This window comes from Crocuta crocuta, unplaced genomic scaffold (assembly GCF_008692635.1).
Source record: "Crocuta crocuta isolate KB4526 unplaced genomic scaffold, BGI_CrCroc_1.0 scaffold383, whole genome shotgun sequence".
Classification (NCBI taxonomy): domain Eukaryota; kingdom Metazoa; phylum Chordata; class Mammalia; order Carnivora; family Hyaenidae; genus Crocuta; species Crocuta crocuta.
The window spans coordinates 4,256,121-4,271,470 of NW_027531897.1; the positions used below are offsets into that span (position 1 = coordinate 4,256,121).

Here is a 15,350-nt window from a genome sequence, read left to right on the forward strand (position 1 = left end):
AAAATATAATATCAGATCCCAAAATTACTGTTAAAGTTCCCAGTGACTAAATTGTTGACTTAGAAACATAGGTGATGTGAAATTTAAACAAAATAAATTTAGGCCAATAGTCTGTCTTGCCACACCTCTAGGGGCCACTGAATAACCAGTGGCATCTGCTGGGGACACTACCACGGCATCCCTTTTGCTTACGTGCTCATATTTTCTCCCTTTGATCATTGTCCCTGGATTTTTGTCTTCTCTAACCTCCCTCTTTTCCTTCTTTGCAGACTGTTTTCTTCCCTTTATGCTAACTGCTGTACTCAAGTGTAATTTACATGTTGAAATAAAATACACATTACAAATGTATAGCTTGAAGAATTATAGATAGATAGATTTTATATAGTTCCATCACCCAGAAAGGTCCCTTGTGCCTCTGTCATTTCCCCTTCCCCTGCCTAAATAATCATTATTTTTATTTCAGTTATCCTTCTTAATTTTATTCCTGTTCTTCCACTGCCTATCATTCTTCAGATGAACCAGTAATACTGCAGACACTATCTAGTTTAATAGCTGGCAACTGGGAGCAAAAGAAGTTCTTGATTCCCAAGTGCTAAAGTATTTTCTTAAGTTTCTGACCTCAAACAACAGCATTTGTTGAAGACATCTAGGGAATCTGCACCATACCTAGCAGTGAATTGTATACAGAATTGTCTGGCATGTTCTGGAATCTAGAGAAATTGGCATTCTCTACTTCTTTAAGTTACTGGGAGGTAAAAAGCCAGTTGTTACCCATACCCTTCCCCACCATTCCAGTTGTTTGACAGTTTTCTAGATCCAGAGTAAGCCCTTGCTAGTTTTTAACAAATAAAGAAATAAAGACCTCTAAAATTTGTTCCTCAAACCATCAGTTAATAAAGTTTTATTGTAAATCTGTAATGTAGCTTCCCTGAAGAATTTACATGTGCACAGCAGCACCTCTTCTTAGCATTGGGTTTGCGGGAGGTTTTTGGTTTGGTTTTTAGGAAGGTAATTCATCCACATGTTTCAGATTTAAAAATTTCTTTTAATGCTTATTCATTTTTGAGAGACAGAGTATAAGTGGAAGAGGGGCAGAGAGGGAGACACAATCTGAAGCAGGCTCTAGGCTCTGAGCTGTCAGCACAGAGCCCAACGTGGGGCTCGAACTCATGAACCGTGAGATCGTGATCTGAGCAGAAATCAATTGCTTAACTGACTGAACCACCCAGGCGCCTTTACATGTCTCAGAAGGTGTATAGTGACATATTTCTCACCCTTTTCTACCCCTGGAGGCCGTTCTCCATTTTCCAGGTCACTAATATATGTCCTTACAGAGATATTTTTTGTATATCTCTGTTTATCTGTTAATAAAATCTATATGTAATTGGTATTTTATCTGTATCTAATCTCTTTTCATACAAATGACAACATACCATAAGCACTGTTCTATACCTTGCTTTTTTCTTTATATCTTAGAGATCATCAGAGAACATTAAATAAAGACTAACCATAATTTATTTATGTCTACATTATTTCTGCTCTTACTATTACTAATGATGGTGTAGTGAATAGCTTTGTACATAAGTTGGTATGTACTTGTGCAAGTAAATTGAGAAGATTAATTCTCCGATGTGCAAGTGCTAGGTCAGAGTAGTATGTACATTTATAGTTCTAATAGATTTTGTCAGCTTGCTTTCCATAGAGGTGGTATTGATTTACAGTGCTATTCAGTACTGTATTAGAGTGTGTCTCCCCCAAATTCTCTTCAACTCTTTCAATCTTTGGTACTCTGGTAAGTGAAAATAGAATCTCAGTATAGATTTTAAGGTACATTTCGTGTATTATGAATAAGGCTGAGGATCTCCATGTTTTCAACTTGTTTCTGTTTCTGTGAGCTTTCTCTTCAGCTCCTTGGCTGAGTTGTTTTTTGTTTGTTTGTTTTCCTGTTGTTTCTTGGTCTTTTTCATAATGATTTTCTGGGTTTTATATGGTAAGGATAATTACCCTTTATTGGTGCTATGAGTTGCACGTATTTCTTCCTCTATTTTCTTGTGTCTTTTGAGTTTGATTTTGGTGGTATTTGTCAATTTTTTTTATGTAGGAAATTTTATAAGTTTTTATTCAGTGGCCTTGGGATTGTAGGTCATAATTACATAGGAGCATTTTGAGGGAGCCAGGCTCTGTTACTCTGAACAGTATTAGCAAACTTTAAAGAGGAGTGGCACAAAGAACAGCATGAGCACCTAAGCTGGGGAGATGGATAACTTCTAATTGGAGCAATAAGGACCTTTCAGTATCACCTTGCTATTCATTTTGACATGAATCTGGAGCACCATTGTATCAGCAGAGTTCTTGTTCCAAACAATAGACGCTGACTAGTTAATTGAAGCAGAAAGGAAAGATATCAAAATGCTCACAGAATCTAAACAAAAGCTAGATAACAAGGCTTGAAAAATAGACAAGACCAAGGACACCCATAGCCAGGGTCCTGCACAGTCCCAGACCTGGTTAGGACTGCTGCTGTCTGTGACATCACTGCCACTAGAAACTTGATCTTGACAGGAGAGTGAATGAACTGTCCCCACTTCATTGTGTTACTTGTCCCAGATATCTTTGTTAGAGGCGTCAGACTCAGTGTCTTAGGTAGAAGTGTTCAGTTGACCCAGCAGTCATGAAAATTAGAGACAAATGAAGCATGAAATTTTAATTTAACTAAAAACTGCTGAACCCATAGTTGATACAGAGTTACTTTATTTAGAATTCTTGCATTTCCCTTTTATGTAAAAGTTAAAACTTTGTTAAAGAAGATGATGACCTTCTCTGAAAGTTTCATATTTTGTTCATTCTAAAAATATGAGAGAGTTAGTCATAAACAAGTTAATCTCTCATAAGTGCTGAGATGAGATCATTTCAGATCTGTCCATTACAACATTTTTAGTTTGTTGTAGGAATGGTAATGGTGCATTTGGAACAGTTTTGTTCTGTGTTATTCAGCGTCTTTGGTCTCTATGGAAACAGACTTAGCATTGACCTGGATTCTCTTGAGCTTTTTTTTTTTTTTCTGACAGGCAATTATTTTGTAATGAAAGAGCCTCAGATTTTATTATAATCCAGTTTTATTCCATAGTTCTGGTACAATGCAGCATATGTGTTCCCACTCTATGCAATAAAATCTACAAGGTTTATGAGAAAACATGAGATTGGGGCACAACACTCATAACTTCATCAGTGATACATAAAAAATGATAGAAACCTAATAGAAACAGCATGCTGCCCATGTTACTTGGTTAAAAGACACATAAATACTGCAATTAATAGGGTACTATACCTTATAAAAGACCTGAAGTTTCCTGTGGAAATGGAGTTCCTAAGAATTGGAGCTTGTGAATTGTCCTGAAGTCATGGCAGGAAGAAGATGACATGAAATTGGATCAAAGTTATATTACCAGACATGAATGGGTGCTGCTCACAGCATTCATGCTGAACTGAGGTCACTAGAAATGGTTTGGGTTATGTCCTTGTGTGTGTTTTGTATATTCTTATGAGTCTCAGAGCAACTGAATACCACTTTCTGCATTCACGTAGTGTTTTTCTTGGACAAAAGTCACATTATGCTCAAATTGTGCTCTCTTATATCACTTGCATTGTAACAAACTTATCTTTTTAAAACAAGCATTGTAACAGACCTGACTGTTTACTAGAACAACTCAATAATACATATTTTAAAGATTGAGATTAGGAAAAAATGACTAATGTTTTGACTTCATAAAAGTAAAGAAATAGTTGAAAAACAATCTTTCTTTTAAAAATTAGCACTGACTTATATTTGCACCATATGTACTTTAATTTATTAGTAAATTTGGAGTATATCTCCATATGAAAGACTTAGGAGTTAGATGCCTTTCATTAAAATAATAGAGCAATTCTTTACTGGCCTTCTGATAGAAGGCCTTATTAGAGGTTAAAAGTCGTTTCAACTCTGTGTGTGTGTGTGTGTGTGTAGATGTGTGTGTATGTATACATACACATATATATATATAAGTCAGCCATAAGGGGGAATGACATTCTGATATGTGCTATAATCTGAATGATGTTGAAAACATACTAAGTAAAATAAGTCATATACAAAAGGAAAAATATTGTATCATTCCACTTAAATGAGATTCCTAGAATAGTTAAATTAATAGAGGCAGAAAATAGAATAGAGATTACTGTGGGCAAGAGGGAAGGGGGAATAGGCAGCTATTGTTTAATGGCTACAGTTAGTGTTTGGGATGATGAAATTTTTGGAAATAGTTCTGATGGTTGTACATTATGAATGTACTTAATGCCACTAAATTATATACGTAAAAATGGTTAAGGTGATAAATTTTATGTGTATTTTATTACAAAAAAAATCAATTTTAACTTATTTCTTCTCTCATTTATATCTTCAACATTACTTGTATGCACCTCTAATTATACAGAAATGCTATAAATACTTCTAAACATTGATCAGACTGCATATGACAGGTCAGAATTTGAGTGCTACATTCAGATGTTTCTTATAATACTAAGCAATTAAAGTATTTTTCTGGATTTTTACCAATTCCTTTAAGAAAGTCAGTTTATTTTTCTTCTAAGGGAGAGCAGAAAAGCATTTGTTATCTTAAATATTCATATATTTATATGAATTTATATGAATTATATATATACACACACACTCATATTTTAGTAACTAATATATATAACAAATATACTAGTAAATATAATAGTATATAGGGAATACACATGTGTACACATACATAGTTAATTATTTTACATTTAAGGGACAGGCTGAAGTACTCTGGAATTTTTTGCTCAGTGTTATAGAATTCTTAGACTGTTTAAGCCCTTGACTATAACATTGTCTTTCTGTTAAATTAGAGAAAAATATATTCTGGAATTCCTCTTGAAATATTGACAAAGAAAGTAAATCGAGTAAATTGGATTTTCCAGTGATTCCTCATAATCATGACAAATGAATAGTGTTACTAAGCTGGATCAGGAATAATATTTTTTTTTAAAATAAAGAAATTCTTGGGGCGCCTGGGTGGCTTAGTCGGTTAAGCATCCGACTTTCGCTTGGGTCATGATCTCACGGTTCGTGGGTTCAAGCCCTGCGTCAGGCTCTGTGCTGACAGCCAGCTCAGAGCCTGGAGCCTGTTTCAGAGTCTGTGTCTCCCTCTCTCTCTGACCCTCCCCTACTCACGCTGTCTCTCTCTGTCTGTCCTAGAAATAAATAAAAAACATTAAAAAAATTTTTTTAAATAAAGAAATTCTACAACAGATGGTTTCTTAGCTTTTTCATAGAATAGAATTCTTATGTGTCTATCTTTTATATGTCTGCTAAAATGTTATCCAATTATATTTCAGGTTGCAACAAGGACAGTGTCCGAGCAGGCTGTAAAAAATGTGGCTATCGTAAGTACATTAAAAAAATAACGTTGTGAATAGTAAATCATCGCCTCTTTGGGCAGTGTGATTTAGCATCCTGATTTCAGGGCCCTGATTTCAGCTTAGTTCTTTAGCCCTGTTATTTAGCCCAGATTTGCAGATGGTTCAGAAATTCTTGTCAGCCCTAAATATTTACTTTCTTCCCTTGCTATAGACTGAGTGACAGGTGGCTAATATATCTGTTGACTAGCAAAAATGTCAAGTACAAGTAGAGTAGTAGATTTAGGAGCCAAGAGAAAGTATATTCCCTCCAAAAAGTATACATATAATTATTCTTTTACTCTGTCCTTCTAGATATTGGATGAAGAGGGGAAAGCAATGAAAATTATTCATAAAGGATTTTCCCATTTACTGAGTTTAGTCTTTATAAGGAGAATATTGGTCCCAGAAGTTCTTCTTACAGGCAAAAATTTGATTTACACAATCATTAATGTCTATTATAACTATAGAAATGGGATAGAAAAGTAAACTTTAACATGTGCAGTTATGTAGTCTAAATTTGTAATTATGTATTATAAACAAATATCATTTTGTTAGTTAAATATAATAATTCCTGAAGTTTTGGTAATAGCTATAACAGTAGCATTTGCTGGGGCGCCTGGGTGGCTTAGTCGGTTAAGCGTCCGACTTTCACTTAGGTCATGATCTCGCGGTTCGTGGGTTCGGGCCCCGCGTCGGGCTCTGTGCTGACTGCCAGCTCAGAGCCTGGAGCCTGTTTCAGTCTGTGACTCCCTCTCTCTCTGACCCTCCCCTGCTCACGCTGTCTCTCTCTCTCCTAGAAATAAATAAAACATTAAAAAAAAAAAAAAAGTAGCATTTGCTATTTTCTTTTTGTTTTCTTTAAAAAAATTTTTTGTTTAATGTTTGTTTATTTGAGAGAGAGAGAGGCAGAGAGAGAGGGAGACCCAGAATCTAAAGTAGGCTCCAGGTTCCAAGCTGTCAGCACAGAGCCGGATGCGGGGCTGGAACTCACAAGCAGTGAGATCATGACCTCAGCTGAAGTCTGACATTTAATGGACTGAGCAATTCAGGAGCCCCAGCCTTTGCTGTTTTCTAACTTGTTTGGAGACCGTGCAAATGAGCCTGGATTAGGGTTAATTATCCATATAAAATGTATCTATTTATTTATCAATTTAGAAGTATAGTTATATTTGATGCAAAATGTTACATGAGCCTCAGATGTTCAATGTTATTTAAAAAAAAAAAGTAAAGGTGATTAAAAAACATGCACTTCTTCCATGTAAGAATATATGATCAGAGAGTACTAAGGGCATAAATCTCCATTAAAAGGGCTCATAATGAAAGCATACTGGGAGAACCAAGTCACATACCTCCAAGGAAAGGCTGAAATGTGGTTCAAGGGACTCTTGCTCAGTTAGCAAAAGTGGATACATAAGCATACATATCCTTCACATAAATAAAAATTCCTGAAAATATACTTGCATGCAAGAAATGATGCAGTGAAATCTTTTCTGTGTTTTAGGTTTGTTTATATTTATTTCTAATAGGTTTCCTTTCTTTAAATCTTTGCTAATTCTATATTTCATTTCTTATTTTTAAATTAAAAAAATTTATGTTATTTGAGAGAGAGTGAGCAGAAAAGGGCAGAGGGACAGAGAGAGAGAATCCCAAGCAGGTTCCACACTCAGCATGGAGCCTGATGCAGAGCTCAATCCCAGGACTACAGGATCATGACCTGAGTCAAAATCAAGAGTCAGACTCTTAACCAGCTGAGCCATCAAGGCTCCCCTCCATATTTTATTTCTTGATTCAAGACTTAGGAATGTGCTCACTCATGCTCTCTGTCTCCCTCCGTCTCCTCTTTCTTTCCCTCTTTCCTTCTCCCTCTGTCCCTCCCTCTCCCTCTCCATCTTCTTCCTCTCTCTCTCTCTCTCTCTCTCTCTCTATATATATATATACACATGTATGTATACACACAGAGACACGTATATGCATATGTGTATATAGCATATACACATATGATGTATTATTTACTTAAAAATCTAGAACGATTTCTCAATGTCTACTAATACCGCTTTTTCTACTTGGACTTCTTTTAGCTTAAGACTTGTAGGAAAATTAACAAAATAATGTTTTGGAAATACAATGTTGATCTAGTCTCCTTATTGCTTTTTTATTTTACACAATGATGGAAGTATCTATAGTATTAGAATTTTTTTAGAGAAGCCAAGTAACCAAATGGGTTTGACAGTCATTTCTAACTTTAAGTTCCTCTGCTTTATTATTTTGATCTGTGATTTTAGTGATTAAGTTATTAAATAGCTTCTCATTTGTCTCTTGTGGAAAACTTTAGTAATACTTCCCTTCTGTTAAATTTACACCTTACACCTGTTAAGGATGAAGGTCATCTCAATTTACATGCCTTTCTGATAGAAACTACATTATAAAAATTATCTGTTATTTGTAGGCCAGAATCTTTGTTTTGATTATAGATGTAGGAGACGAGTCCACAAAACTCTAAAGTATTTTTAATGCCTAAAAATATGCATATTCATCCTTTAGTTACAAAGGAATATTGTCTCTATTGTTGTGACACTAATGGTTTAGGTTGTACAATTTTTTTAAGTTTATTTATTTATTTTGGGAAAGACAAAAACAGCATGAGTCAGGGAGGCACAGAGAGATTGGGTTTGGGGAGAGAATCCCAAGCAGGTGCCATGCTAACAGCCCAAAGCCCAACATGGGGCTCTAACTCACGAAACCTGAGATCATGACTTGAGGCAAAACCAAGACCTGGACGTTTAACCGACTGAACTACCCAGGTGCCTAGGATAATACTTGATTGAAAAAGATTTTATTGTGTCAGTGTATTTCAATAATGGTCATAGTGTTTTTAAAAGTTGCAAGTTAAATATGAATCTGCTGCGAAATAACACTGATGTCATTTTCTCATGTCAGTTTCCTCAGCAAAATTAGAGGAATTATTTCTATGATGAGTTTTTATTTGAGTACTTTTGAAGTTGGCAACTTGCGAATATTTAAAAGCTACCAGGACACTAAGCTTTTGTCCATGGAATAAATGTCTCAAATAATTATGATCATTCTCAGAAAATATACCTTTAAAAATTCAGGATAGTATTCTCAATAGTTGGCATTTGATCATAGTAGCAGGAAATAAAAACATACCTAAATACCTTTCATGTTTATTTAACCTAAAATGCTAATCTACTGCTATACATTTGTGACCTTTTCTTTGCCTGTGGGTCTGCTAATTATTGTTTCATATAGTCTTTTAAGTGCAAATCATATCTGAAATGTATTTCCTACTACGTATAGTTTCTTCAAAGATAAGCAAGCAGCGAAAATAAATCTGAGTGCAAAATCATTTTATCATTAGTTCTCAACTAGAGTTAATACTGCCTACCTGGAATCTATGACATTTTTTTTTTAGGTTGCCCATATGGGCTTGGGCGTTGGTAGGAATAGTGTGACATTCAGTATGTAAGGTTTATGGCTTATAAACATCGTGCAGTGTGTACAGCAGCCCTGGACAGTGAAGAATTGTCTAGCTCAAAATGGCAATGGCACTCCCTTTGAAAAATAGGTGCCTTTTCTCATTGTTTTAGATTTTTTTCTCTATCTTGTACAGTCTTGTTGCCAGTACCTAAATTGAAAACTACTCTTTAAAAATAATCCATTTAAATCAAATGTTTCCAAAGGTATAACTTTGTTTTATAGAAACAACCACTCTTATTTGCCCCACAGTCATATTTTTGGCCTATGTGATTTTATATAAGCACTCTGGAACAATAGCAAATTCTTAGTGGAGTAAAATATCAACAGGTAAAGTAAAATATATAGGCATGATATAAGGAAAAAGTGACCAAGAAGGTACAATGCAAGAGAGAGAGAGTGGACAGCAAAGATACCCAAAGGAATAAAGCTTTTCAAAACTGAGGGAAAATCGTCAGATGTAACCAATAGGATTTGTAAGAATTTCTTTGAAAGTTGTTCAATGGATTTACCAAGTAGGGTGCTTCTTTGACTCGGGGAAGATCAGCTTAACTAGAGTGGTAGGTCATGAAGCAAATTCTGTAGATTCAGGCTTGAATTCTGATGGCTAAAAAAGTAGAGAGTCTATATGTATAGCCTCCTGTTTCAAGAAATTTGCATGAGTAAAGTAAGGAACTGTCTTAGTCTTTATGAGCCCAGTAGCTTTTAAACAGAAATACATTGCTCATAGGAGGCTGTAAGTCCAAGTGCAGAGAGCTAGCAAGTTTTCCAAGTCATAGACTTTTCATTTTTTACTGCATGGTGGAAAGGACTAGAGGTATCCCTGGAGTCTCTTTTTTAAGGCACTAATCCCATTCATGAGAGTACCACCGTCAGAAACCTTGTCACCTCTCAAAGGTCCTATCCACTACTACTGTCCCCTTTGGGGGTTACAATTTCAACATATGACTTTTGAGGGGACACAGACATTCGGGTCATATTGGATAAAGTTCACCCTTGAACAACATGGGTTTGAACTGTGCTGGTGTGGTTTTATGTAGGGTGTTTTTTTTTTTTAATGTTTGTTTATTTAGAGAGAGAGCATGGCGAGCAGGGGAGAGGGAGAGAGAGAATCCCAAGCAGGCTCTGTGTCGTGAGCACAGAGCCCATTGTGGAGCAAGATCTCACAAACTGTGAGATCATGAGCTGAGCTGAAATTGAGACTTAGACGCTTAACTTACTGAGCCACCCAGGTGTCCCCACCTTTTTTAAAATAAATACAATACAGCAGTAGAACAAGAACCACCACATGTCTCCTTCTCCCCACCTACATTTAGCCAATCTAGATCCTAGAATGATACGTGTTTCTTGCTTCTCTACATAGGAATGTGGACAACTTTCTTCCAGGCAGGAAGGTAGAGAACTAGGGAAGGCAAAGCACCCGCACCCTTCTGCTCCACCTAATCCCCTTTATGTGATTCTAATGCTGGTTCTCCTTGTAGAAAATGGCTCTGAAGGGGTGAGCTGCCAGTTCCCCAGCAATATTAGCTCCCCTCCTCAGAAAACATTCAGCACCGTGGACAGCACCCTACCCCACTGAGCCCCAGGCTTCTCTGTCTGATACTGCCCTGTCCCGAGGGCCATCCCTGGTGTTCTCTCGCACCCCTTGGTGGGAGGTGAGGTGGTTTGGGCAGGTTATTATGCGGTCTTTGGTTACTTCAGTGAGAATCCCTTCGCAGAATCTGTTCTTGCACCTCTCAGTTCAAGATGTCAGTGAACTGAACTCCCCACAGGTCGTAGGATGGTGAGTGCCAGGAGCAGACAAGAGGCCTGCTGTTCCACCTTTCCCTACAAATTTCCTCTACCTTCACTTTGCTTTTCTCCATTTGATGACTTATATCTTAGTTTTCTGTCACATAAAATCCAGTAGTTAAGTTTGGGGGGAAACCTAAGTTATATGTGGACTTTTATCTGCCTAGGCTTCAGCATCCCAGGGTCAACTGTAATTCCTAGAAGGGAATTTATGATACACGGAGGGTTTATATTTAAGATATAAGGTGTGTAAATAGACCAAAAGGATATTATGGGAGATGTTGCAGATATTGGAGACAGGAGAAGATGAAGCAGTTTCCTCTAAGAGTAACTAACAAGGATAAGTTTTTTTAATGTTTTATTTATTTTTGAGAGAGAGAGAGAGTGGGGGGGGGGGCAGAGAGAGAAGGAGACACGGAATCTAAACCAAACTCCAGGCTCTGAGCTATCAGCACAGAGCCCAGTGCAGGGCTCGAACTCATGGACCATGAGATCATGACCTGAACCAAAGTCAGATGCCCAGCCAACTGCGCCACCCATGATAACTCTTAAGTTTGGAAGAATCTAGGTGAGAATCAAGTATGGATATTTTCAGGTGTAGAGATAGAAAGTAGAAGGAAAACCTGTCTTGTAATCTCATTTTCCTTGGTAAATTAGGAGGAGCAATTGTGGGAGGGGGCACATTGAGTGGAACAGGAAAGTGGTTGAACAATGATTTAAGTCAGGCATAAGTTTAGAAAAGTCACTGAGGGGAATAAGAGAGGAACATGACCAAGGACAGACGTAAAAATGAAATGCTTTGTGATTGTGCTAATGTCCATGTATATGTGATTGTACTCAAGCATTGCTTGACTGCTCAGGGATAGGCACAGCCTAAAGAAAGATTATCTCTGAGCCAGAGTAGTTCTTTTACATTGAAGTATGGTAGAAGAAGAACATGAATGAGTCAAAGAAGCTTATAAAAGAGTGTTCCAAAAGTCAGGAATGAGAAGTTTGATGGATTAGAATAAAATGAAGGGAGTGAGTGAGTTAAGGTCTTAATAAAATTCCAAAACAGGTATCATATGATTTCACTCATATGTGGAAATTGAGAAACTTAACAGAATAACATAGGGGGAGGGAAGGAAAAGTAAGATAAAACCAGAGGCAAACCGTAAGAAACTTAAATATGAGAACAAACTGAGGGTTGATGGGGATTTGGCAGGGTGAGGTTAAATGGTGGGTTACATGGGCATTAAGAAAGGCACTTTTCGGGATGAGCACTGGGTATCATATGTAAGAGATCAGTCACTGGATTCTACTCCTGAAGCCAAGACTACATTGTATGTTAATGTACTTGAGAATCAAAAAATAAAAATTTAAAATAAATAAAAATTAAAAAGATAGAAGAACAGTGAGAAAAGGGGAGATATTAAATGCTCATTTTCCACAATAGGAAGTTAATTAATTATGCCTGAGCTGAAAAATCAAGGAGCAACAATTATTAAGAGAAATTTGTTATTTAGGGAAATAGAAAATTAACTAGAAGAGAAGAAAGTGATTTTGTTTGGAAAGGGGCAAATGGCAGGTCAGAAATGTGGTTTTTATTTAAGTCTGTAAAAACAGGTCGGTTTTATGCACACTATAACTTTGCACACAAAAATATAACTTTTATAAATGTAGAGGCTATAAAAAAAATCTTGTGCTCTACCTAATTGATTCTCTACTCTTGGAAATGCTAAGCTCTAACTCTCTTTGGAATTGACAGCTTTCATGTCAACAATTAGCTTAAAGACAGTGACAGCAAATAGATTTGTTTTTTTTTTCTTTTGAGGAGTAAATTTAGTAAGAGTGACATAAATAAAAAGGAGACAGAATAAAGTGTGTTGACAGAAAAAAAAATTCCAAAACAGATCTATGCATGATTGTAGTGGAATGAGAAAGCTAGTAGTATAAAAACTTATAGTCAGAGTATAATAGTGGAGCTTAAAACTTCCAAGATGGAACACTTCAAGTGATGACAAAGAGCATAGTGTGCCCTTGGCATCTAAAATATCAAGGAACTGTGCTCTTGAGGCCATGCAACACTCTAAACTGTTCATGTAGGTTTGTGGAAGGGCTTAGGGTGAAGAACCCAAGTCTGAGCCAGATTCCAGACACTTTAGTGGATGGGCTATTACACAGCAACAGACGGCTGCATGGGAGAGTAGAGGACTGCTGTTTTGAGGAACAGTAATAAGAAGCCTGGAGGATACTAATGATACTGAGGTAAGCTGTTGAAAAGTGTTCCCAGGAAAGAGCCAAATATCCTTTAAAACAAGTGGTAGAAGGAGCAAACTGTCAAGAGGTAATAACACAGTTTGTCCACTAAAGATTGCATGTTTCAGAAGCTGTCATAAAAAGATTGGGGGAGAAAGGAATGACAATCTGTTAGTTCAAGGGAGCAGTAGCAGTATTATGAGGATAAGGCTTCAAGGAAGATAAATGGATTCAGAAGCCTCCATTTTTGGATATCATAATTATAGGGATATGAAGCTTAGTGGAATTAATTATGTTTAATAATTGAGAAGTTTATGATACAGCCTTTATTCTCTGTATAATCATAGAAGTACTTAAAAATTATACTATCAGAAGCTATTAGGCAAAAAAAAAAAAAAATAAGAGAAGATTTGAGCAACAGAATAGAGATAGCACTCTATTCAACAGAGTGATATATATTCATAGCAAATGCATACCAGATCATTTCATGAATTTACTACATGATAGTCCACAAAAGTAATATCAGCAAATACCAAGTAACTGATATCATACAGACTCTACTTTCTCATAACAGTATAATATCTTTATAAATCAATAAAAGCTTAATCTGAAAACTCCATATGTTTGGAAACTGAAAAGAATACTTATGAATGATTCATTTGGAAGGAAGTCATAATGGAGGAAACATTTCCAGCAGTATGGCAGACAGGATCCTTTTGCAAGCAATTAAGAAACTTAAAATGTGCAGTACATATTTTAGATACAATAGTGTTCTAGGAAGAAAATAATTAGAGAATATTCAGAGGACAGCAATCAAAGGAAAGCAGAAATTCTAAAAATTAAGACTTGAGAGTATTTCCTGAATCCAGTGTTCTTGAACTTGGGTTTTCATGAGTTTGCAGAGTGCAGGGGATAAAAGCAAGGCCCAGGGTCCTGCTTAAGATTGTGACTCTAGTACGAGATGTTCTTGAATAAATCTAGAATTTCCAAAAGAGAACTAGAAATAAACCCTAGCACAAAGCTATGGTGAATCATTAATGTGTTGTGGAATCAGTTATATGGTTACTGTCAGCACTTTCTTTGTTGTTTTTATTTTTGTTTGCTTTTTGTTTTTGAATATTAGATGTAGTACTCAGGTCACTTTTTGTTTCATATTTGTGTGTTAGTATTTATATTTGGAAGTATAAATACACTTAGTTTTAGTGTTATTTTTTTTACCATCAATCATAGTAAAAAAGCAATGAAAGTTGCTGCCTTAGAGAAACCATGTCATGTGCAGAAAATACATGTACAGCTACTCATTTTGGCATTGTTTACAATAGCAAAGTACTGAAAGGAACCTAAGATTCTACCAGTAGTAGAAAAGATAAATAAATCTTATTCTTATATAATGGAACATTATTCATCAGATAAAATGAGATAGTTACATCTACTTATGTTAATATAGGTAAATCACAAAATACAATATTGAGTGGCAAAAAGTAGTTGCAGAATGGTAGGTAAGTATAATTGGGTTTATGTTAAATAAATAATCAAACGTGCTATTTTGGAAAGATAAATACCAACTTCAGTATACCACCTTCTGAAGACAGAATAGAATGGGTTCTAAGGAAGGGTGCAAGGTCACCGATTTTGTGTGTATGGGTGCACATGTGTGCAAACACTTGCCATAAAAAAAACCTGTAATTAAATAACAAAATGTTAACATGTGGGTAGATAGGTACTTGGATATTAGTTATATAATTTCCTGTACTTTTCTGGTATTTGTACTGTTTGATTGTTTTAAAAGTTACATCCTGTGATAAGTATGTAACTGTTGTAGTTTCCTTGTAGTTATCAACTTTAGGAGGTGAATGATGTCAGAATGAAATTTTTTTTCAGAATTAAATATTTAAGTGTTCTTTAGAAAAATACACTTAGTTAAATTATCATAACACTTTCAGTTAGACGAAAGCTATGTAGTTGCTATGTAATTAAGTACATAGGGAAAACAGGAAAAAGTTCTCTGAGTGGTACATTCAGGAAAAGCAAACTACCACTCTGAATAAAAGTTAAAACTAAATGTTATATTATTAAAATTGTAACTTGTTTAACCATGGGGCAACAAAATAAAAATATATAATAAAAATATAATGAGTATCCTTAGGTATCTATTATTTTGTCATTCACGTTTTTGTTTCTTTCTTTTACTTAGCTGGTCATCTGACATTTGAATGCCGCAATTTTCTCCGAGTAGACCCCAAAAGGGACATAGTTTTGGATGTGAGCAGCACAAGTAGTGAAGAGAGTGATGAGGAGAATGAAGAACTGAATAAATTGCAGGCATTACAAGAGAAAAGTAAGTCGTGCTTTTCTTTCCCTACATCCTTTAA

At 35.8% G+C, this 15,350-nt stretch overlaps 1 protein-coding gene across 1 annotated transcript in view; it reads left to right on the top strand.

Moving 5' to 3' along the window:
• Positions 1 to 15,350, top strand: part of SREK1IP1 (SREK1 interacting protein 1) — a 41,217-nt gene that overhangs the window by 5,631 nt on the left and 20,236 nt on the right. The window contains exons 2-3 of the mRNA XM_077773527.1: positions 5,395 to 5,442; positions 15,173 to 15,316. Coding sequence (XP_077629653.1) covers positions 5,395 to 5,442; positions 15,173 to 15,316 — 192 coding nt within the window. The remainder of the gene's footprint in view (positions 1 to 5,394; positions 5,443 to 15,172; positions 15,317 to 15,350) is intronic.